This window comes from Chlorocebus sabaeus, chromosome 20 (genome assembly GCF_047675955.1).
Source record: "Chlorocebus sabaeus isolate Y175 chromosome 20, mChlSab1.0.hap1, whole genome shotgun sequence".
NCBI lineage: Eukaryota > Metazoa > Chordata > Mammalia > Primates > Cercopithecidae > Chlorocebus > Chlorocebus sabaeus.
Genome location: NC_132923.1, coordinates 27,889,761 through 27,914,195, shown reverse-complemented (window position 1 = coordinate 27,914,195; position 24,435 = coordinate 27,889,761). Strand labels below are relative to the sequence as shown.

The following is a 24,435-nucleotide window of genomic DNA, read 5'->3' as shown; positions in this document are numbered from 1 at the left end:
GGGGAGCCTTTCCACATTGTTTTTGTCAGCTTTGTCAAAGATCAGATGGCTGTAGGTGTGCGGCCTTATATCTGGGCTCACTATTCTGTTCCATTGATCTGCGTGTCTGTTTTTGTACCAGTGTCATGCTGTAAAACCTTCTTTTCTGTTAGGTTCATCACATGGGTGAAACCATTGTCAGTTGAAAACAAACAGGAGGTTTCATGGGTAGGCCCACGCCAAGGGAATTTTCCTCTTGTGGATCCACGAAAGAAAAATAATTTTGGTGCCATGTGGCTTGCACTTATCTCCAGCAAGACAGTCTAGTTCCCTTAACCCCATTGTATGTCTGGGAAAAGATCGTGAAAATATTTCCATAAGAGGCAGAGACTACAAGAAAGCTACAAGCTTGCTGTGTAAAGTTGTGAAAATGTCGTGATAAAGAAGCACCACGTGCTAATGTTTTTTTGTTTTTTTTTTTGAGACAGAATCTCATTCCATCATCGAGGCTGGAATGCAGTGGTGCAATCTTGTCTCACTGCAACCTCCGCCTCCCAGGTTCAAGCAGTTCTCTTGCCTCAGCCTCCAGAGTAGCTGGGATTACAGGCACGTACCCCCATGCCGGGCTAATTTTTGTACTTTTAGTAGAGATGAGATTTCACCATGTTGACCAGCCTGGTCTCAAACTCCTGACCTCAAATGATCTACCCCCCTCGGCCTCCCAAAGTGTAAGGATTACAGGTGTGAGCCACGCTCCCAGCATTTTTTGTTTTTTGTTTTTTGTTTTTTTGAGACAGAGTCTCACTCTGTCACCACGCTGGAGTGCAGTTGGTGTGATCTTGGCTCACTTCAACCTCCATCTACTGGGCTCAAGTGATTCTCCTGATTCAACTTCCCGAGTAGCTGGGATTACAGGCATGTGCCACCAAGCCCAGCTAATTTTTTGTATTTTTATTAGAAACGGGGTTTCACTATGTTGGCCAGATTAGTCTCAAACTTATGACCTCAAATGATCTGTCCGCCTTGGCCTCCCAAAGTACAGGGATTACAGGCATGAGCCACCGTGCCTGGCTGATTTTAACAGCTTTTTTTTTTTTTTTAAACTGGAGAAATCTATTTGTTATATACATACCATAGAAAAATTGCCCCCAACCCTGAAAAAAAAGGTCATGCAAGAAAATCAGATTCATAATATAAAACAAGTATGTATCTAAAGTAGACAAAAATATGGCTTATGTTTTAAAAAGAAAACATGTAAAATTTCACTATGAATTGCTTAGATTTGCATGTGACTTAGTACTTATTTCATATTAACCATATCCAGTTGCTATAATAAGTCTCTATGTTTTAGAATAGGTATTCTTTAAAAATACCTGTTTTTAAGCCAGAACATATACGTTACATTTGTGCATCCATATGTAAGCTCTCCTGCTTGGTATGGAACCAAGATTCTAAAAGATTAATAAAATAATTTTTAAAATATTCAGTCACAGACTAGCAAAGAATATATTTCCTCAAGTTTTCTGGGCCACACTGCTGACTTGGATTAATGCAGTCTGAATTTTCAGATGTAAATACCAGTCAGTGGTTAGTTGTCAAAACTAAAAAGCAGTTGAGTTGGGAGGACCTTCACAATGTTGGCTCTTAAATCGTAAGTAAAATTATTCTTAGAGCTGGACCATAGTAAGCAGAAAGCCTTTTCTTAGCTCAAACCCTACAAATTGACTCTTAACATTCATAATCATGCCCTTTTAGGTGCTTTAAAACAGCATACTGATTTTGCAGTCTATACTTTGTCTGTACATTGTAAGAGAGCAGGTAACCCTAGCACAAAAAAAAAAAAAAAAAATGTAATGTGGAACTGGGGAGGACTTCAGTGGCACTATTCCAATTTTATTGATCCATACTTTTGCTTTCAACCTTGCATTGAGACCTCCTTGTGTGTCGGTTTCTAACATGTCACCAACTATCACACAGTCCACAGGTTATACTCCAAGGAGATTACAGCAGTAATAAAACATGGAAGTTGCTGGCTTCTCCCCTCTCTGCTGTTTACCTACAACAGCTTGGACGTAGGACTGACAGGCACAAGCCTCATCTTCTCCCTCTGGGTCTGCCTGACCCCATTCATTACTAAAAGTAGGCAGACCTCCTTTCTAATTTCAGTGAACGTGGCATTGACATCTCACTGAACTTAGTGTCATATGCTATAAATGTGTAGTTTTCCAAAGGAGGTAACATTCTTCAGCCAATTTCCTACTGGCTGCACTACATTTTGTTTCCTGGATTGCTTCCTCCCAATGTGAAGTCCTTAGATCAGTAATGCATGCTTTGTAATGACAAAAACATTCCTTGTTGAGTTTAACTTGAGCTTTGTCACAGTTGAATTCAGCTTCTTGTTTATAATGATATTTTGATTGTAAGAGCTTTATCGCCTCCAACATGCCTCTCCTGCTTGCCACACCTGTGTCGATGAGTGTGTTGTCCAGGTCAAAGAAAATGGCCTGCACATGGCTCAGGCCCATAGCACCTGCACCCTGCTGCAACCTGCCACCGCACAACCTGCACATGCGCAAAGTGGGCAGCCCAATTTTATTTTTTTCTTTGGGAGAGGGTCTCGCTCAAACAGTCCTCCCGCGTCAGCCTCCCAAGTAGCTGGGACCACAGATGCATGCCACCACACCCAGCTAATTTTTTCTTCGTTTATAGTAGAGATGAGGTCTAGCTGTGTTGCCTAGGATGATCTAGAACTCCTGAGCTCAAGCAGTCCTCCTACCTCAGCCTCCCAAACTGCTGGGATTACAGGCATAAGCCACCATTCCCAGTCATACTGTAGAATTATTACATCGTCATTTGAGGATTTACAAAAGAATGAGAGAATGATTTTCATTTTTATCTCATTAGGTAAAATGGAGTCACATGGCTACACATAAGTGCATGGGAAACAGAAAATATTTTAGCTGGACATATATGGCTGTTCTTCATAAAGAACTGAAGTGCAGTTGCTGAAAAGTAAGGGGAGGATGTTTGTTGGGGAGGCATCTTGTAGTCGGCCACAAAAGGAGGGAGATTCTCTTTTTAAATATTTATTTATTTGATACATTGTAATTGTACCTATTTGTGGGGTACAATTTGATGTTTTGATACATATCTATGTTGTATAATGATACAAGGAATGTATCCATCATCTCATGCATTTAGGAGCCAGGATTTGTTAGGTTTTGTTTGTATTTTTAGTAGAGATGGTATTTCACCATGTTGCCCAGGCTGGTGTCGAACTCCTGGGTTCGAGCGATCCACCTGCCTCGGCTTCCCAGAGTGCTGGGATTACAGGCATGAGCCACTGCACCCAGCATTGAGACAGGCTAATTCTTACTAGGAGATTGGGAAAATATTTGAAGAATGGATATATTTTTATAAAGTAGTAATGAAGAGGGAAAGAACATGTTAGGAGGTGAAAATAATCTAGATGTAAAGATACAAAATCAGAAGAGTGCAGGAGAACATCAGGAATGTGGCTTATAAGGGGTGAAGGAATGAAAGATAGGCTCTCTGTAGGTAGGTTGGGGCTATATTGTATGTAGGAGACTTCAGGTTCCATCAAAAATAATGACAGAAAATTAGCTGGTGCAGAAAACTGTGAAACTGCTCCTAAAGTCCTTAAGGAAAAGTAGAGTCCTAAAAGTCAGGAGATCATTGCAGAGAGATTGGTAAAGTCAAATATGATAGTGCTTCAAAGAAATAAAGTTGAACATCAACACATTTCAAATTACATGGAGAGAAAGAAGATTCACTCAGTCCTCATGGTGATTCCATGAGTCAAAGGGACTAAAGAGAGATCTTTCTTTCCCTTTCAGAGGATTTAAGGTAAGTGATGCTGTCACATACGTAATAAGGCAAGTACAGTTGATCCTTGAATGACATGGGGGTTAGGGGCACCAACCCCCTGTGCAGTTGAAAAATTTGTGTATAACTTTTAACTCACCAAAAACTTAGCTACCAATAGCTTGCTGTTAAGTGGAAGCCTTTCTGATAACATAAACAATAGAATAACACATATTTTTTATGTTTTATTTACTGTGTTATAACACAGTAAATGTTATTAAGAAAAGGAAATGTTATTAAGAAAATCAAAAGGAAGAGAAAATACACTTACTATTAAGTAGAAGTGGATTATTATGAAGGTCTTACTCTTGTCATTTTCAAGTTGAGTAGGCAGAGATGGAGGAAGAGGAGGGATTGGTCTTGCTGTCTCAGGGGCGGCGGAGGCAGAGGAGGTGGCAGGGGAGGCAGGCACACTCTTTGTAACTTTTATTGAAAGAAATCTGCATATAAGTGGACCTGTGTAGTTCAAACTCTTGTTGTTCAAAGGTCAAATGAAAATAGAAAGCATTCAAGAATATGAGGAAGTTTGTTTACAGTGAACCTTAGTGAGTACAGAGAGTCTGGTACAGTTAGTAGAGAGGATGCTGGAAGGAATCTGGTAGAGATAGAAACAAGCTAGCTATAGATTAGCATGAAGAGTAGATGGAAGACAGGATCTGTATTTAAGGAGCTGATTATGGGTTTATAAAGATGAAAAAAGCATGTGGCAGTAGTCTTAAAAAACTTTTAATGATGGTGATGGAAAGTGGGGAGGAGGTAGAGGAAGAGGGAAATGGAGGAAATGTGAGTATAGAATGAGAACCAGCCCCCAGATTATCTTTGGTACATTGGGGTATTAGCTTAGATTAATTTGTGGTAGGAACCCCCCAGATCTCAGTGCATTACAACAACAAAGGTTTATTTCTCATTTGTGTTGTCCATTGTTGTTTGGCTGGGGCTTTGCTCTACATCCTCTACTTTCTAGTACTGAGGCCAAAGGGCTAGTCTGGGACATAGCCGAGGGAAAAGAGAAAATAGTGGAGCCACACAATGGCTTTTAAAGCTTCTGCTGGGAAGTAGCACGTGTATCTTCTACATACATTCCAGGCCGAGCACAGTGGCTGACATCTGTAATCCCAGCACTTTAGGAGGCCGAGGCGGAAGGATCGCTTGAGCCCAGGAGTACTAGACCAGCCTGGGCAACAAAGTGAGGCCTTGTCTCTGCAAAGAAACTTAAAAAAGGAATTAGCCAGGTGTGGTGGCACGTACCTGTGGTCCTAGCTACATGGGAGGCTGAGGCGGGAGGATCGCTTGAGTCCAGGACATCAAGGCTTCAGTGAGCTATAACCATGCGACTGCACTCCAGCCTGGGTGACAGAGTGAATCCTCGTCTTAAAAAACAAAGACAAAAACAAACCTACACATGACCATGGCCAAACCTGGTATCAGAGGTTGGGAGGGAGAAGCCTTGGGCGGCTGTGCAGTAAAAGTTTTTGAACGAATAATGTTATCTCCTGCTGTGGGATATTACACTATGAGGAAGCCATAATTCAAGTGTAGGGTGCTTGTTGACAGTTAATACAGCATCCTAGCCTTTGAGCAGGAAAGAGATAAGTGGGTGAGCCACAGCTAAATTTTCATCTATGTTCAGGCTGCTGTTGTTGGTGCTGGGTTATGTCCAGATAAATGAATGACTGTGTGTAAAAGGAAATGCAAGACATTTATTCATAATTCATTACTTAACCTATAATTACTTGCCTACTTTTACTTACAATAAATTTTCATAGTTTAAGAGAAATTGTCATTGTTTAAAAAACGACAAAACTTAGTTTAATGGGGAACTCTCAATACAATTTAGGGAGCTCCTGCTTTTATATCCTCCAAATCCTGTAATCCAGTTTTTTGTGCATAAGTAAATTATTTTGTTAATTGAATGAATGAGTGTATCTGTGAGGTTTTGCTGTACATACGTATAGTAAGATTTACATTATGTCTAGCACAATGCCGTGTCTTTTGGGGAAGTATGTCTCTTATTTTAAGGACATGAAGAGTATAAGCTAAAGAACTGAAGACATGTATCAACTATGGGAGATTTCTGGGTTACTCTTTAATGGATTAAGGGTTTTAATTTATGTCTGATATATAGGCCGATTTTGGTACTGTTGTGTTTCTTTGTACTAGGAGTTAGATTTTTATTTTAGTTTGACTACCTCAGATTCCTTCACCTGTTGCACAGGTAGTAAAAAGCAGACAGTACAATCTGTATATGAAACAAGATTGAAGGAGAGAGATAGACTAAGCAGGAAAGGAGAGAGAAAGAAAGGATGAAATCAAGATGACAGAGAAAATGAGATTTGATTAAGGTAAAGACACAGTTGTTTCAGGAAACAGCATGGTTAGTGCAAGCATTTTTTTAACTGCCCCAAATAATTGCCGCATTTTCTTGATATGTGTGTGTGTGTGTGTGTGTGTGTGTGTGTGTATAAAATTTTTTTTTAATCACGTCTCCAGATTGACAATGAGTTTTTTTGTCTTAGGTGTATACTCTTGATGTACCAGATGCATTCTATTACTGTTATAGTCCAGACCCTGGTAATGCAAAGGGAAAAGATGCCATTATGGAAGCAATGGCTGACCAGATAGTTACAGTGTGTGCCACCTTGGATGAAAATCCCGGAGTAAGATATAAAAGGTAAGACCCTCAGCATCTGCACATGTTATGCTTCGTATTTACCATTCATTATAGAGGTAAGTAATGTCTCTGTACCTTTGCATATTGGTTTGCAAAATTTATTTTCTTTGTATAATTACCATGCTGTACATATAGGAGATTTAAAGCTTGTGGTTTAAATTTCAGAATAGCAAATAGCTTCTGTTACTGAATTTCAGAGCCTAAATTCGGTATAATTTACAGATAGTTTTTCATCAGTTTAAGGAATGCTTAGAGGAAATGTCTTTATAGTCACATAGGGAATACAGTGTTACAATTAATGCTTTTCATTAAATCACCAGCAAATCTAAATGGCCATATTCTCTGGGTACCTGTTACAATATCTAAGTATTTAATCTCAGTGCCTATTCTAAATAAATTTTGGGGTTTTTTTAAGAGGTAAAATTTAACTTTAGTACTATATACTTCGACTTATATACTTCTTTTTAAAAATGAAGTTTACTGTAAAGCACATAAATTGTCTATACAGTAAGTCCTCACTTAATGTCGTTGATGGGTTCTTGGAAACTGACAAAGCCAATCTTACCATAGGCTAATTGATATAAACAAGAATTAAATTCCTTGGTTATATAATGTCACCAAACTTCTGCATGAAGACCTGAAACACTTCTAATATTAAACATTGAAAGAAATGTGACTGTATGTACATTTAAGAAAGATGAATAAAAACAAGATCATTATTTGCCCAGTTATTCTAGTTCGGGCTCATTAGAAGGATGGCCAGAGCTCATCCCAGCAGCTCGTGGCACAAGGCAGGAACGCACCCAGATTAGGATACCATCCCACTGCAGGGCGCACTAACACACATCCACGCTCACTCGGACTGGGACAATTTAGACATGCCAGTTAACCAAACATGCTGCACATCTTTGGGATGTGGGAGGAAACTGGAGTACCAGGAGAAAACCCATGCAGACATGGAGGGATCATGCCAACACCATACAGACAATGGCCTCAGCCAGGAATCTTTTTTTTTTTTTTTTTTTTTCCTCCTCAGCATTATAAGGAGATGACGAACAAAATGACATTATTTGAGGACCTGCTAGATATGGCATGATAATTCATTCCAAAATGAACATATCCATCTAACCCTACCAAGGTAAAAAAAAATAGAACATTAACAGCGTCTCAGAGGCCTCTCTCATGATCCCTCCCAGCTCTCCCGTCCCCTTTTCTTCCCTAGAGATAACTGCCATCTGACTTTTAACATATAGTTTAATTTTGCCTGATTTTGAACTGGTTTAAATGGAACCACATGATATTTTTTGTTTTTGACTTCTTTGCTCAGCATTGTTTTCCGAGAGTCATCCCTGTTGTTTGTTGTGTGTGTCAGGCAGTTTTAGTTTTAATTTTGGTCTGCTAGTTCATGTGTGATCCTCTCACCTCAGTTTCCTTATCTATGAAATAAGAATGATTAAATAATACCTACCTTATACAGTTGTTTTTAGAGTTAAATGAATTAATATCTATAAAGTATTCCTCACTAATAAATATGGTAGTAAATATATTGTACTACTCGTAATAAGTATTATTACTCATTTGTCTTTTAAAAAGTCCTTTAATTTGAACATTGGCATTTGTCAAGTTAGCTGGCTGAACTGTTTAATTTTAAATTCATGTAGTACTTTAAGTCACATTACTCTTCACTTACCATTTGAAAATTCCACTATTAATACTTAGAAAAAGTATAGTGATCTCCTTGGAGATTAAGTGATCTCCTCAATTCAGGTATTACCAAACAAGCTCTTTATTCATACCTTGGGTATTAGAAACATTCTTTTTCTTACTTTTTTTTTTTTTTTTGAGATGGGATCTCTCTATGTTGCCCAGGCTGGTCTCAAACTCCTGGGCTCAAGCAATCCACCTGCCTCTGCCTCCCAAAGTGCTGGGATTATCTTTTTCTTATAAGAGATGTGCTAATTACATTCTGGACTCAGTGGAGCTGAGCTAAGTGGTTTGCCTCCTGTTAAGAGTTTAGTAACTGTTGAAGCTTCTGCTGTTGGTGATTGGTTATGTTCGGGGAAATGAGAAAACCTAGCCAATTTATAATTGTATGGCTCACATAGGGGCTAGTTTTGAGTTACGCTAATAAATAATCTGTAATCCTGTCTTTTAAAATTCTACTTGCTTTCACAAAATATTCCTTTACACTTTATTGACTTTAAAGTATAATTTTAAAATGAAGTTTCTTTCTTTTGAAAATATTGTACAGAGAGTTTAATGAATTAACCTTTATAGATGTTGCTTTATTTATTTATTTATTAAAGATGGAGTCGTGCTCTGTCGCCCAGGCTGGGGTGCAATGGCATGATCTTGGCTCACTGCAAACTCCGCCTCCCGGCTTCACGCCATTCTCCTGCCTCAGCCTCCTGAGTAGCTGGGACTACAGGCGCCTGCCACCACGCCCGGCTAATTTTTTTGTATTTTTTTAGTGGAGACGGGGTTTCACCATGTTAGCCAGGATGGTCTCGATCTCCTGACCTCATGATCTGTCCACTTCGGCCTCCCAAAGTGCTGGGATTACAGGCATGAGCATTATTTATTTTTAAGGTATAAGACCTAAAGATTCTGTAAAACTTTGAAGCCCTCACAATGAGACCTCCCATTTTCGAGGTTGGTGTGCTGGTGAAGAGCCTTTTCTTTCTCTCTCTTTTTTCTTAATTTTTGTGGATACATAGTAGGTGTATATATTTATGGGGTACATGACATATTTTGATACAGACATACAATGCATAATAGTCACATCAGGGTAAACGGGGTATCTATCACCTGAAGCATTTATCCTTTCTTTGTGTTAAAAACAATCCAATTATACTCTGTTATTTTTAAATGTACTGTAGTCACACTGTTGTGCTATCAAATACTAGATCTTACTCGTTCTACCTATAATTTTGTACCCATTACCCATCCTCACTAAACCCTTGACCACCACTCCTGCCCCTTTCCAGCCTCTGGTAACCGTCTTTCTACTTTCTCCATGAGTTCAATTGTTTTCATTTTTAGCTCCCAGAAGCAAGTGAGAACATGAGAAGTGTTCTTTCTGTGCCTGGCTTATTTCGCTTAACATGGTGACCGCCACTTCCATCTATGTTGTTGTAAATGTCAGGATCCGTTATTTTTTATGGCTGAATTGTACTCCATTCTGTCAATGTGCCACATTTTCTTTATCCATTCATATGTTGCTTCCAAATCTTAGCTGTTGTGAATAGTGCTACAGTAACATGGAGCACAGATTGATACACAGATTTCCTTTCTTTTGGTCATATATATTTAGCAATGAGATTGCTGGATCACATGGTAGTTCTCTGTTTAGTTTTTTGAGGAACCTCCACATTGTTCTCCTTAGTAATTATACTAATTTACATTCCCACCAACAGTGTATGAGGGTTCCCTTTTCTCCATATTCTCGCCAGCGTGTGTTATATTGCCTGCTCTTGAATAAAAGCCATTATAACTGGGGTGAAATGATATCTCATTATAGTTTTGATTTGCATTTCTCTGATAATTAATTATGTGTATGAGCACCTTTTCATATACCTGTTTGCCATTTGTATGTCTTCTTTTGAGAAATATCCAGATCTTTCGCCCATTTTTAAATCAGATTATTTTTTCCTATGGAGTTATTTGTGCTCCATATCTATTCTTATTAATTTTTTGTCAGATAGGTAGTTTGCAAATATTCTCTTCCATTCTGTGGGTTGTCTCTTCACTTTGTTGATTGTTTATTGTGCAGAAGCTTTTTAACTTGATGTGATTCCATTTGTCCATTTTTGCTTGGTTGCCTGTGCTTATGGGGTGTTACTCAAGAATGTCCCACAGAGAAATCTGCCCAGTTCAGTGTCCTGGAGAGTTTCCCCAATGTTTTCTTGTGGTAGTTTCACAGTTTGAGGTATTAGATTTAACTCTTTAATCCATTTTTATTTGATTTTTGTATATGGCAAGAGATAGGGGTCTAGTTTCATTCTTCTGCATATGGATATCCATTTTTCCCAGCACCATTGATTGAAGAGACTATCCTTTCCCCAATGTAGGTTCTTGGCACCTTTGTTGAAATTGAGTTAATGGTAGATGTATTATTTGTTTCTGGGTTCTATATTCTGTTCCATTAGTCTCTATGTCTGTCTTTATGCCAGTACCATGCTGTTTTGGTTACTACACCCCTGTAGTATATTTGAAGCCAGGTAATGTGATTTCTGCAGTTTTGTTCTTTTTGCTTAGGATAGCTTTGGCTATTCTGGGTCTTTTGGGGTTCCATCTACATTTTAATTTTTTTTTTATTTCTGTGAAGAATGTCATTGGTATTTTGATAGGGATTGCACTGAATCTGTAGATAGCTTTGGGTAGTATGGACATTTTAACAATATTTGTGCTTCCAATCCATGAACGTGGAACATCTTTCCTTTTTTTATTTCCTCTTCAATTTCTTTTACAGAGCTGTTCTTCAGCATTTTTCTTGTAGATTTGAAAGTTACACTAATACCACTGGTCATGAAGTTACAATTTAGGGTACAGTGTTATTTTAGAAGATAATGATATACAAGATTTTATGCAAAAGACATTGGAAAGTTGATGATGTTAGCACGTGGGCAAATCTCACACTGCTAGTGGGAGGGATATTGATCAACTAATTTATGGAGTAATTGATAATATTGAAAAAAGTATGTATATGCTGTATGACCCAGAAATTATATTTTTACATGTAATATGCCTAGAGAAACATGTACATGTAATATACCTAGATACATATATACCAACGTTTGTTTCAGTGTTTGTAATAGTATAATAAGAATGACTCATATGTCCATCTTTAGAGGAATCAATACATAGAATCCAGTATAATCATGATGGAATACTATATAGGAGATTAAATGAATAAATCCGATATGTGTGTCAATGTAGATACATCTCAAACACACACACATACACATACCCACACATGAAACAGAAATGACTGGAGGGAGAATATACATGAAATTAATGACACTGGTTGTCTTGGTTTGAGGCAGGGGTATGGGAGAGGACCAGGACTTAGGAGCGGAATAAAAGGAACTACAGCTTTACATGTAATATTTTATTTCCTTTATATTAAAAAATCTGAAGCAGATATAAGATTTGTCCTTGTAAATTCCAAATATATCGATATAACATTATTTGATATATTATCTGAACTTTTACATGTTTATAAAATAATTTTTCATTTTGTAAACATTTTTTAAATTCCATGGTTTAATTTTAGAATTAAACTTCATGATATTATAAAGTATATACTGAAAGAAAGATAATTGTTGGATCCTTTTTTCCATGTCTAGTAAACCTCTAGATAATGCCAGTAAGCTTGCACAGCTTGTTGAAAAAAAGCTTGAAGACTACTACAAGATTGATGAAAAGAGCCTAATAAAGGTAATGTATGCGAGGCAAATAGTGGCTATGCATAAAGTCTGTCTTATTTCTTTATAAGCCAAAGAAACTTGCTCATTCATTTTCTAGTATTGATTTGAGAGTCATTAACATAGATCTCCAATACTGATTTGAGAATCGTTAACATACACAGTTGTGCAAACCTTAATAGATGGTATGGTTTAAGAGGGGACTCTATTAACTAACAGATTTTGAAGTCAGCACTGTGTCCAAATCTAGTTCTGCCATTTAATTCATAGTTAATGTCTATTTGGGCAAATTATGTAACTTCTATGTAACTACATTTTCTTTTCTATAAAATGGGAGTAATAAAAGAATACCTATTTTAAAAGTTATGATTAAGTGAGTTAATACATGCAAAGTCCTTAGAGTAATGCTTGCCATTGAGTAAACATTTAATAAATGTGGGAATTCCTATTATCACTAGCTCTGTGACCTTGAGTTTGTTTTTCCATCTATGAAATAGATGAAGTAATATATACCTTGCTGGGCGGTATGAGGATTAAGTTAGCATGTAAATGTATTTGGCACCAATGGGAATTTACTAAATGGCAGCTATTGTTATCCTATGGAGATAATATAATCAAAGACTAAGGTTGAAATCTGGGAAATACCAGCATTTACATGTGGGTGAGAGAATGAAGAGCTTGAGAAGAATGACAGAGGTGGTGCCAGAGGGCTAGGAAGCCATATTATAGTAGCTGGAGAATGAAGAAAAGGAACTGTTGCTAGTTTAGAAGAGGAGTTGTGACAGGAAACCACCAATTAGAATACTGTGTAATAAGTGGAATGAGAGAAGAATACACAGAGTATAATGGGAATATAGTCACAGGCTTATCTTCTTCTAAACTGGAGTGTTGGAAGGCATCCCAAAAGGAAAGGCCCTTTAGCTTGAAGAATGAGCATAACATGATAAAGAGGGAGTTTATTGCATAGAAAACAGGATTCTTCAGGTAGAGGCAATAGAGAAAAAGGCAAAATCCACAATGAAACGATGTGGCTGGAATGGAAGATATAAACTTAGATGTTAGGTTAGTTACCTTAAAAGTTACCTGTTTTTGGTTTAGAGGCCTAGTGAAGGCTGTTATTCTGGTTGTAGTTTTGAAGGCAGAATGGCTTAGTACACATAGTCGATAGTGAATAAATGTTTGTTGAATGAAGAGATATACAATCAAATATGCTTTTAGTCCTTCAGTTTTCAGTGGAAAAAGAGCAAAATCCATAAAAATTAAACTTGCCTTTTCCATTCTTTCTGCCTGGAAAATTAATCATCCTTCAAATACTTGATACCTTTCCTTTATTCAGGGACACCTGATAAAGTGATAAAGTGTCACCTCATTTTTGAAGGCTTTCCTGACTCTTCAGGCCAAGTGATGCTTCCTCCCACATGCTGTCATAAGCCCTAAGCCTGCTATAGAACTTATATTGCACTTTTTCCTATTTATATTTCTGAAGCTTCATAGCTCACATTTTTGAGGGCTTGCCGTGCTGTGTTTCATGGTAGGATTATATTTAACCTTTACAATAATCTTATAAGGCAAAGATTCCATAATTGTGTTTCATTTTGCAAAGAGAATACTGCCATATAAACAAGATAAGCATTTTGTCCAAACTTGTACTGCAAGATTGTGGTCAAGGCTAGACTCAAATTCAGACCTGGCTGATTTCCAAGGCTGTGCTCTGAACCACGATATCATACTGTCTCAAAATTTAATTAAATGAATGTGCTTAATTTTAAAATATTTTAAAAACATAGCCTATAAAATATACCTGTTATATGTAAATAAATATAAAATGTTTGTATAATGAGTTGTAGTTATTTGTTACTGCTTTGAATAATAATCCAAAGAATTTATTACTTTTTAAAATGAAGTATGAAAGATACTGACATTAACAATATGTTTCCAGCACTATTATTCAGTTTAGTGATTAGTGATGTTTGCGAATTAATGATAACAAGGCTTTCATTGTGATTTATCATCTCAGTTGGTATCAGTACAGTCTTTTAAAATAGCATAACAGTTAAGAGCACAGATGTTGGAGCAAACCTGCATTTGAATCTCCATTCTGCCTCTTACTACCTGTGTGATTTGGGCAAGTTACTTCATTTCAGGCTGCAGTGCCCTCATGGTCAACTGGAGATGATAATGCCTGTCTCACAGGATTATTAAAAGAATTAGATGAAATAATCCATGTATTTTTGCTTAGTAAAATGTCTAATACATACAGCTCAAGTAGTAGCTAACATTCATAATTTATATCAGTTTTAGTGCTTTTGGAACTCAATTCATAAGAAAATAGATTTAGTGCAAACAAAATGTTACTTTTTTAAAAGGAACTTTCAGGTTATTATACAGTTGTCCCTTGGGAAACACAGGAGGGTTGGTTCCAGGACCTCCTGTGTATACCAAAATCCACACATACTCAAGTCCTGCATCAGCCCAGCAAAACCTACATATCTGGAAAGTCAGCCCTTCATACATGCAGGTTTCACATCCTGCGAATACTGTATTTTCTATCTGTTATTTAGTTGAAAAAACTGAGTGTTAAGTGTACCCACGCAGTTCAAACCCATGTTATTAAATGTACCCTCTTACTCTAATTACAAAAGCTTTTAGTTATGAGTCTTCATTTTTTCTCTCATGCTACTTGGATTTTTCTTTGTGTTATTATAACTTCACATTCTTAAGACAATTAACCATTTTTTTTGTTTTGTTGTATGTTTTTGGTGGGGAAAAGGGATAGAACTTAAGAAAAGCCTGCTTTGTATTCGAAGATATTAAAAATATGTTCACACTAAGAAATTGAAGCTGCTTAAGATGATTTTATCTTGTTATTCTAGGGTAAAACTCATTCACAGCTCTTAATAATTGATCGTGGCTTTGATCCTGTGTCCACTGTCCTGCATGAACTGACCTTTCAGGCAATGGCATATGATCTACTACCAATTGAGAATGATACATACAAGCAAGTATAACTTGAAGGGCATATAAAGAGCATATACAAACAGGATAGAATATGAGCATTTAATGATTTATATAGGCACCGGAAATCTGAAAGCCCCTGTAACCTTTTCTATTCAGAGACTTTATCCTTCTCTTATTCCTACAGTTATAGTCTTTCACAGATATGTTGACCTTGTAAATTAAAGCGTAATTTGATTACTTTGGAGCATTTTTGGTATGTTTGCTTCCTTAACTATGTGTACAGCAGAGCTACATTTAAACACATGGAATTTGGCCCTTTTACTTTTAAAAGTAAATATCAGGCTCACTATCATAATTTATTGAAGGAGAAACCATATTCAAAATTGTTAGGCTATAATGTTCTGAATCATACATTCCAAAATCTGTGTGTCTTATCAATATAATGTATTTTAGAAGATTGGAACACTAGAAAACTAAATAGGATGGCTATTGAGAACAACAGGCATAGTTTTACCATTTTGGTACCTTCTACTGAGTTAATCTTGGTATAAACATATTTACTTTAAAAGTAATGTCAAATAAAAACCTAAATGAAAAATGAAATAGTTTTTCTATCAAGGAATCATCTTACTGTATCTCTGTATCATTTATGGTGTGTGTTATGTTTTACATACATTACAAATGTTATTTGATATCATGATTTCTAAATCCAAACTGGTATTTGTCAGCTAAGATTTACTACTTGAGTACACTAATAAAAATGAAAATTAGTTTTCTGAAATTTTATGTTTAAACTAATTTGGTAGTTTTAAGATACAGACACTTGTGATAGTTATGATACTGTTTTTTTCTTAAATATTATTATTGTATTGTATTTTCTATTGTATTTTTATTTGCATTCTGGTCAGATCTTAGTTTCTGAGTTTTTCTCTATATTATCTGTATTAATGTTAGATAACATAGCTCTTTTTCTAATATAAAAGTTATTTTAAGCAGTTTATTCAGAGGGGATATTATTTACCTCTGTTACCCTTTAGGTCTCTAAACTTGCATTGCTCAAAAGGTTTAGAAGAGAATTAATAAACCAATGGATAGTAAAGGATTTAGTTCCAGACTGTAGATACAAATTTTAGACATTTCTAACCTAATATTTAAAATATGTATCTCTTTAGGTTTGCTGGCAAGCAAAGCAAGGTTTAATTTTTTTTAAGTAGAGACTTTTTTTAAAAGCCACTATACTCCCTTCTTTCTGATTGAAAAAAATTCAGAGATAAGAATTCGATGGGAGTAAAGCTCCCTGTGGTTTGGGCTCTATCACAATTTTTTTTTTTTTTTTTTTTTTTTTGAGACAGAGTCTCACTCTGTCACCTAGGGTGGAGTACAGTGGCATGATCTTGGCTCACTGCAGCCTCTGCCTCCCAGGTCAAGTGATTCTCCTGCCTCAGCCTCCCAGGTAGCTGGGATTACAGGCACCCGTCACCACACCTGGCTAATTTTTGTATTTTTAGTAGAGGCAGGGTTTTGCCATGTTGGCCAGGCTAGTCTTGGACTCCTGACCTCAGATGATCTGCCTGCCTCGGCCTCCCAAAGTGCCGGGATTACAGGGGTGAGCAACCACACCCAGCCTTCATCACAATTTTTTATGGAAATAGAATACAAAGCAGGAAGCTCTAAGTGTCCAGATTCAAGTTTTCATGTTGGTGACTTCTTTAAATTTAGGTTTTTGGTTTTTTTTTTTTTTTTTTGAGACAGAGTCTCACTCTGTCACCCAGGCTGGAGTGCAGTGGCACAATCTCACCTCATTGCAGCCTTCGTCTTCTGAGTTCAAATGATTCCCGGCCTTAGCCTCCCAAGTAGCTGGGACTACAAGTGTGCACCACTGCGCCCGGCTAATTTTTGTATTTTTAGTAGAAATGGAATTTTGCCATGTTGGCCAGACTGGTCTCGAACTCCTGGCTTCAAATGATCCACCTGCCTCAGCTTCCCAACTAAATTTACTTTTAAAATGGGATATTCATATCACATGAGTATTGTCAGGCTTGCTACTCTTATCTTTGTTCACAAATCACTTTTAAGTCAAAGGTATTGTATAAGAACAAAGTGGCATTTTAAATGACAAAAGGGCTTTCATCCTTAGTGCAGCCTTATATAATTGAGCACAGTGATTCTATCTTTGGACATCTGTAATCCACACAGGTGGATGGTTTTATAGAATTGATGTGTAATTTATGGGGGCTATAGAAACGATTATATTCATATAGCGAAGTCTACATTTAGTATTTGTAGTTCAGAGCTAGGAAAACTCAGTGCAGTCCTTCCTGATCTTGACTCAGGAAATCAGGTAGTTCCAAGAATGATTCGATCTTCTCTAGTTCCACAAATGGAAGGAAGGTATCTGCATAAAAAGATAAGGGGAAGCAGTCAGGAAGCCCATTTTGAATAGGTTCATGAATCCTTTAAATTGTTGCTCACTTCAGTAGAACTCATTAAAGCTATCACAATTTTTATGGCTTACATTAATTTTTTTTCTCTCATTTTCTTTCTCATGCCGTAAAGGAGATGTGGTTATAGGGTTGGGGAAGAATAAAGAAACAGATGATAAATGTTTGTGAATTTTGTACCAATTCTGGAACACCTTCAATATTTAATAGGTTATATTGGGGAGGATATTCCTGTTTTGTTTGTTTTGTTTTGTTTGAGACAGAGTCTTGCACTGTCACCCAGGCTGGAGTGCAGTGGTGCGATCTCTGCTCACTGCAAACTCCACCTCCCAGGTTCAAGTGATTCTCCTGCCTCAGCCTCCAGAATAACTGGGATTACAGGCACGTGCCACCACGCCCTGCTAAGTTTTTGTATTTTTTTTTTTAGATACGGGGTTTCACCCTGTTGGCAAGCTGGTTTTGAACTCCTGACCTCAAGTGGTCTGCCCCCCACAGCCTCTGAAAGTGCTAGAATTACAGGCGTGAGCCACCACACCTGGCCAATATTCCTGTTCCTAATGGAGATTTGATAATTGTACTGTGGGTTATTAGCACATCAAAACAGTGTTTTAGGCAATTAAAACACGAAGCGTTAGTATATTCAGTCTTGTTCTTAAAGTTAATTGTATGTAGCACGTTGAATTTTTCTTTATAAGGTATAATTTTGCTGAACTAAAACTCTATAATAATGACACCTAAACCTAACATTTGAAAATGTCTTGGTAGGCTCAGTGCTTATTTTTAATGTAAGGATAGCAATGTGCCTTAGTTTTGGGTAGGTGTTCATTACCCCCCTAAGATAGTGGATTTTACTTTTCAGTTTCTTAGTTGTGTCTTGAAATTATTGTTTGTAAAAATGTTTCTTTTGATTTTGGAGGAAAAAAAAATCAAAAAATTTTAGTGCTTCTCTCTACTTGTAGATACAAAACAGATGGAAAAGAAAAGGAGGCCGTCCTTGAAGAAGAAGATGACCTCTGGGTTAGAATTCGACATCGACATATCGCAGTTGTGTTAGAGTATGTGAACCCATTTTAATTTTTATTCCATGTTTTTTAGACAGTATGTGATAGTATATTTTGTAACCTTAAAATAGTTCCGTAAAGAATTACATCTTAGAAATTTAAAGAATTCTCTCACAATTCGACAGGGAAATTCCCAAGCTTATGAAGGAAATTTCATCAACAAAGAAAGCAACAGAAGGAAAGGTAAGTCTTACTTAACTTTCCAAATAATAGTGAAGGTGAATTTTAAACTTTGTTTAAAATCTTTATTTTATTTCTTTAACTTTTTATTTTTGGAAAATTCTAACACAGAGGTAGAGAATGAACTCCTTCCCTACATACCCATTGTCTAGTTTCAGTAGTTAACAACATTTTGTCTGTCCTGCTTCATTAAAATGTTTTTATTTTCTTTTTGAGACAGAGTCTCACTCTGCCACATAGGCTGGAGTGCAGTTGCACCATCTCAGCTCACTGCAGTCTCCACCTCCCAGGCTCAAGTGATTCTTTTGCCTCAGCCAGTCAAGTAACTGGGATTACAGGTGTGCACCACCATACCTGTCTAATTTTTGTATTTTTAGTAGTGACAAGGTTTCACCATGTTGGCCAGGCTGGTCTTGAACTCCTGGCCTCAAGTGATCTGCCCACTTTGGTGCTGGGATTACAGGTGTGAGCCACCGTGCCTGGTCGTAAAGTTTATATTCAGGCCATTTAGTCAATTTTATCAGTGCATTGTTGGGATTTTATATTGAGATATAATTTATAAGTAAAGCACAGAAATTTTAAATTTACAGTGGATAACTTTTACTTATATATACACTTGAAACCACCACCCAAATCAAGATACAGAATATTTTCATCATTCTAGAATATTCTCTCTTGTCCTTTCCCAGTCAGTACCCATCCTGCCAGAGGTAAATTCTATTCTAATTTTCATCACCATAGATCCTGTTCTTGAACTTCACATAATGAGATTCACCTGTGTTACATATTTCAGTAACTCATTTTTTTATTCGTGTATAGTAGTAATACTGTTATGTAAATATACAACAATTTGTTCATCTCCTTTTGATGGACATTTGGTTTATTTCCAGTTTGGGGTTATTATGAACAAAGCTGCTGTGGATTTTTTTGTACATGTCATTTGGTGGACGTACACACTCTTTCTCTTGGGTATATTAAGAGTAAAATTGTTGGGTTATAGGGTAGGATTGTGTTTAGCTTTAATAGGTGATGCCAAAAGTTTTGCAAACTGTTTGAACTGATTTACATCCCCATCAGCAATAATTGAGTGTTCTAGTTGCTCCATATTGTCACCAACACTTGATATATTCTTGTCTTTATTTTCAATTAAAATTTCATTGCATGAGGTGGTATCTTATTGTGGTTTTAATTTCAACTTCTGTAATGTTCTTGTGCATATTTGCCATTTGGATATTCTATTTTGTGAAGTGCCCATTTAAGGTCTTTTGCCCTTTTTTAATTGAGTTGTCTGTTTTTCTTACTGATTTGTAGAAGTTATTTTCTGGATATGAGTCCCATACATGTATTTATGTATGTATATATCTTTTGATGAACAGAAGATTTCAATTTTAATGAAATCTAGTTTATCAATTTATTTATTTTATACTTTCTCTGTGCCCTTAGAAGTCTTGGCTTACCCTGAGGTCTTTAATGTATTCTTCTGTTTTCTTCAGGAAGAGCATGTAGTTGAATTTTGTTTTTTTATTTAGCCCAAAAATCTTTTAATTAGAATGCTTGTTTAGTTCATATATATTTCATGTAATTATTGATATGGTCAAATTTATATCTAGTATCTTATTTGTTTTCTCTTCATTTTTTATATTCTATTTTCCTTCTTTATCAAGTCTTTTTTTTTTTAAATAAATTCCATTTCATCTCCAATATAAACATTTGTGTTTTGCCTTTTAGTCCTTCCTTTAATTATTATACTGGAAATTTAAAAATGTATTCTTACCCTTGTTTAATAGTATAATTTTGTCATGTCCTGAATAATTCAGGAATCTTATAGTAGTTTAACTTTATTTATCCCCTTTCTCTTTTATGCTGTTGTTTCATGTATTTTACTTCAACATATGTTATAAATACATACAACATACGTTATATATTTTGTTTAGAAAAAAAAAATAAAAATAAGATGTTACTTTGTTATAAACAGTAGACTTTTATTATTACCCACATATTTATACACACTGGTGCTGTTTATTTCTTACTGCTCTTCAGTTTTTCCAGCTGGGTTACATTGAATTCTCCTAGCTTTCTTTTTGTCTGAGGACATCTTTGTTTTGCAGTTTTTTTCTGAGATACGTTGCTGGATTTAGAATTCATAGTTGGTATTTTTTTTCCTTTCAGCAATTTTAAGCTTTCAATACATCACCTTCTGGCTACTATAATTTCTGCTGAAAAAGGCAGCTGTTAAGTATTTTTGTTTTCCTGAAGATATACTGTGTTTATTAATATTTTTTCTGTGTCTTTGATTTTTAGCAATTTGACCATGATATGCCTTACTATAATGTAGTTTGCTTGCTATTTGTCCATGGGGTTTGCTGAGCTTCTTGAGTCACTGGGTTGATAACTTTCATTAAGTTTGTAAAATTCTTGGTCATTATCTCCTCAGATCTTCATTTTGTCTCATTCTCTCTCTCCTCTCTTTCTGGGACCCCAGTCAACATGTTCTTTGGATCTCTTGACTGTATTCTATATCTCTTACATTCTGTTATCTTTTTTTTTTTTTTAACCTCTCCGCATTGCAATCGAATGTTCTCTATTAACCTGACTTTGATTCCCCTACTTGTGTCGTCTTTTGTATTCAGTCTGCTGTTAAACCCGTTCATTGTATCCTTTTGAAAACTGAGGTATAAAGTAAAATTTTCCCTTTATAGAATACAGTTCTGAGTTTTGACAAATGCATACTCTCATATGACCACTACCACAATCAAGATACAGAATAATGTCATCACCCCCCAAAATGTCCTCATGCCCCTTTGCAGATAACCCCTTAACTCAGTCCCCATCCCCTGACAACTACTAAGCTATTTTCTGACCCTGTAGTTTTGCCTTTTCCAGATTGTCCAATGAATGGAATAATACACTATGGCTCTTTTCATTTAGCATAATGCATTTGAGATTCACTCATGTTGCATGCAAGAGTGGTTTCATTAGTTTTTATTGCTGAGTAGTATTCCATCATATGGGTGTACCACAATTTGCTTATCAATTTACCAGTTTCAGAACATCTTAGTTTTTCCAAGTTGTTGGCAATTATGAATCAAGCTACTATAAACATTCACCTTCTTCATATCAGACATTCATGTCTATGAACAGATGTTATGTGCTTGGGAGGATACTTAAGAGTGGGATTGCAGAATCAATAATAAATGTATGTTTAAGTTTGTAAGAAAATTTCAAACTATTTTTCCAAGGTGGCTGTACTATTTTCCAGTCCCACTAGCAATGTATGAAAGTTGTTCATTGTACTTTTAACTTAAAGTCTTATATTTAACTCTAGGACATTAATTGGATTTTTAGAAAATAAATTCTAATTCTCTGTTAAAATACTCCATGTTTTGATCCATGTAGTCCATCTTTTCCTCTGTTTCCACTTTAACATAAATATGTTATTTTGAAGTCTCTTTCTGCCAACTCCATCTTAGGTCTACTTTTTGTGAGTTTCTTTGTTTTTACATTTTGAGGTGTTCTTTTCTTAGCTTTTACATTGGTTCATAATAACTACATATTTATGAGGCATGTAATATGTTGATACATGCATACAGTGTGTAATGATCAAATCAGTGTGTTTAGAATACCCATCACCTTGAACATTTATTATTTCTTTGTGATGGGGACATTTCCAGTCTTTTCCTCTAGCTATTTTGAAATACATAATATATTGTTAACTATAGTCACCATTGTGATATCAAATACCAGAACTTATTCTTTATCTTGGGTCTACTTTTATTGACTGTTTTATCACTTGAGTATCAGTCACTTTCCTGTTTCACCTATTAATGTTTTATTGTGCTAGACATAGTGGATGATACATTGCAGAGGTTCTAGATGATGCTCTCTCTACGGAGAATGTTGAGTTTTGTTCTGGCAGGCAGTTAAGTTGCTGAGGAATAATCGTGATTCTGTTGTAACTTCATGTTAGACAATGTTATGGTAAGTTTATTTCGTTTTTGCACTGAGTCCTAAGGCATAGTCCCAGGACTGAATGCCTAGGATGTTCACTTAGGTCTCTTTACTTTGTCTTGATCAGGGGATGCTAGTATATTCTTAGCACTAGGACCCCTCTGAAATTTCTGTCCAACATTTAGCCACCCATAAGTTGTTCTTTACTATATCTTTGAGGGTTATGCCCTGTACATGTGCAGCTTAGGGGTTCAAGGACAATCTCTCTACACATTTTTGTGTTATATTCTGTCTAGCTCCTTTCTCTTTAGCACCATGCTTCCCAGAATCTACCTCACAGCCCCAAGCTCTTATCTCCCCCGCCCACCTTTTTTTTTTTTTTTTTGCACCCAGAGAGATAATTGCTCTCTATTTGAACTGTATTTCCTTTCAGTGGTATTTGGAAAACATCTTTAGGGGAAAGGCAGGGTGAGTGTAGGGATCACCTTTGGTGCTTTCCTTCACTCAGCTGTCTCAGCTGTGAACTATTTTTATCTATTACTCGAAAGCTTTTGTTTTATTTATTTGTCCAATCTTATTTATTTATGGAGGGAAAGTAATGTTGATATCAGCTGTGTTATTGTGAGTGAAACTGGAAGCCTCCTAAATTCTTCTTTAAAAAAATTGTCAAATAATCAGTAAATTAACTAGATTTGATAATTTGTAAAACTCTAGGATTTCAAAGTTGTAATATGGAATAACTGAATCGTAGGTTTGCCTTAAAAAATGTTTGCTTTTTCCTAGACATCACTTAGTGCTCTTACCCAGCTGATGAAAAAGATGCCCCATTTCCGAAAACAGATTACTAAGGTAAGCAGTATTATATATGAGATACCTAATTAGTTTTAGTTTATATTCCATTTATATTTAGTTTATATTCAGTTCTGTAGTTCAGTTTAGCAGTGGGTTTCATGGAATACTTGGTATTAGTCGTACTCTAAAACCTTACTATATAGGTCTGAGAAATATCCCATATATCTAAGCTTCTTCATAACTTCTCTACATATATAACCTAGATTTATCTGAATCCAGCTTAAACTTGTCTATATCTTTGTCTTGAATAGCCTAACAGAGTAATATTTATCAACCTTATAAGAAATTCAGCACTAGATCGACTAATGGATGTTATTCTACATATTTCTTTAAAGTAATAGTTACATGTTAGTAAATTTAAGAGCATTTAAGCTGTTTAGTCAGGTAAACTATTTTTTTGCTCCTTACAAATACTATCAGAATAATCTTAACGTTTTTGTCATGTTGCACCCTAGTCAGCCAATGATTTTTGTGTGTGTTAAAGTACTTGAAACAGGCCGGGCGCGGTGGCTCAAGCCTGTAATCCCAGCACTTTGGGAGGCCGAGGCGGGCGGATCACGAGGTCAGGAGATCGAGACCATCCTGGCTAACCCGGTGAAACCCCGTCTCTACTAAAAAATACAAAAAAACTAGCCGGGCGAGGTGGCGGGCACCTGTAGTCCCAGCTGCTCGGGAGGCTGAGGCAGGAGAATGGCGTGAACCCGGGAGGTGGAGCTTGCAGTGAGCTGAGATCTGGCCACTGCACTCTAGCCTGGGTGACAGAGCAAGACTCCGTCTCAAAAAAAAAAAAAAAGAAAAGAAAAAAAAAATACTTGAAACATTTAGAAAGATAAAGAGAATATGAACTTGAAGAACTTTTGGGTATTTTTCTCACTTTCTCTCAAACTCAACACAAATTCAACAATTCAACACTTCCATCCCATTTATGCTGTCTGTTGATTGCCCCCTGTTGTATTAGTCTATTCTGACATTGCTATAAGGAAATATCCAAGACTGGGTAATTTATAAAGGAAAGAGGTCTAACTGACTCACAG

At 36.3% G+C, this 24,435-nt stretch overlaps 1 protein-coding gene and 1 pseudogene across 2 annotated transcripts in view; one reads left to right on the top strand and one right to left on the bottom strand.

The window, feature by feature from the left end:
- STXBP3 (syntaxin binding protein 3) overlaps positions 1-24,435 on the top strand; it is a 61,086-nt gene that overhangs the window by 21,798 nt on the left and 14,853 nt on the right. For both annotated transcript variants that reach the window (XM_007977754.3, XM_037998150.2), the window contains exons 7-12: positions 6,381-6,535; positions 11,884-11,974; positions 14,835-14,959; positions 18,320-18,415; positions 18,547-18,604; positions 23,333-23,398. In XM_007977754.3, the coding sequence (XP_007975945.1) occupies positions 6,381-6,535; positions 11,884-11,974; positions 14,835-14,959; positions 18,320-18,415; positions 18,547-18,604; positions 23,333-23,398 (591 nt within the window). The remainder of the gene's footprint in view (positions 1-6,380; positions 6,536-11,883; positions 11,975-14,834; positions 14,960-18,319; positions 18,416-18,546; positions 18,605-23,332; positions 23,399-24,435) is intronic.
- Positions 1,616-2,504, bottom strand: LOC103224316 (N-acylneuraminate-9-phosphatase pseudogene; annotated as a pseudogene).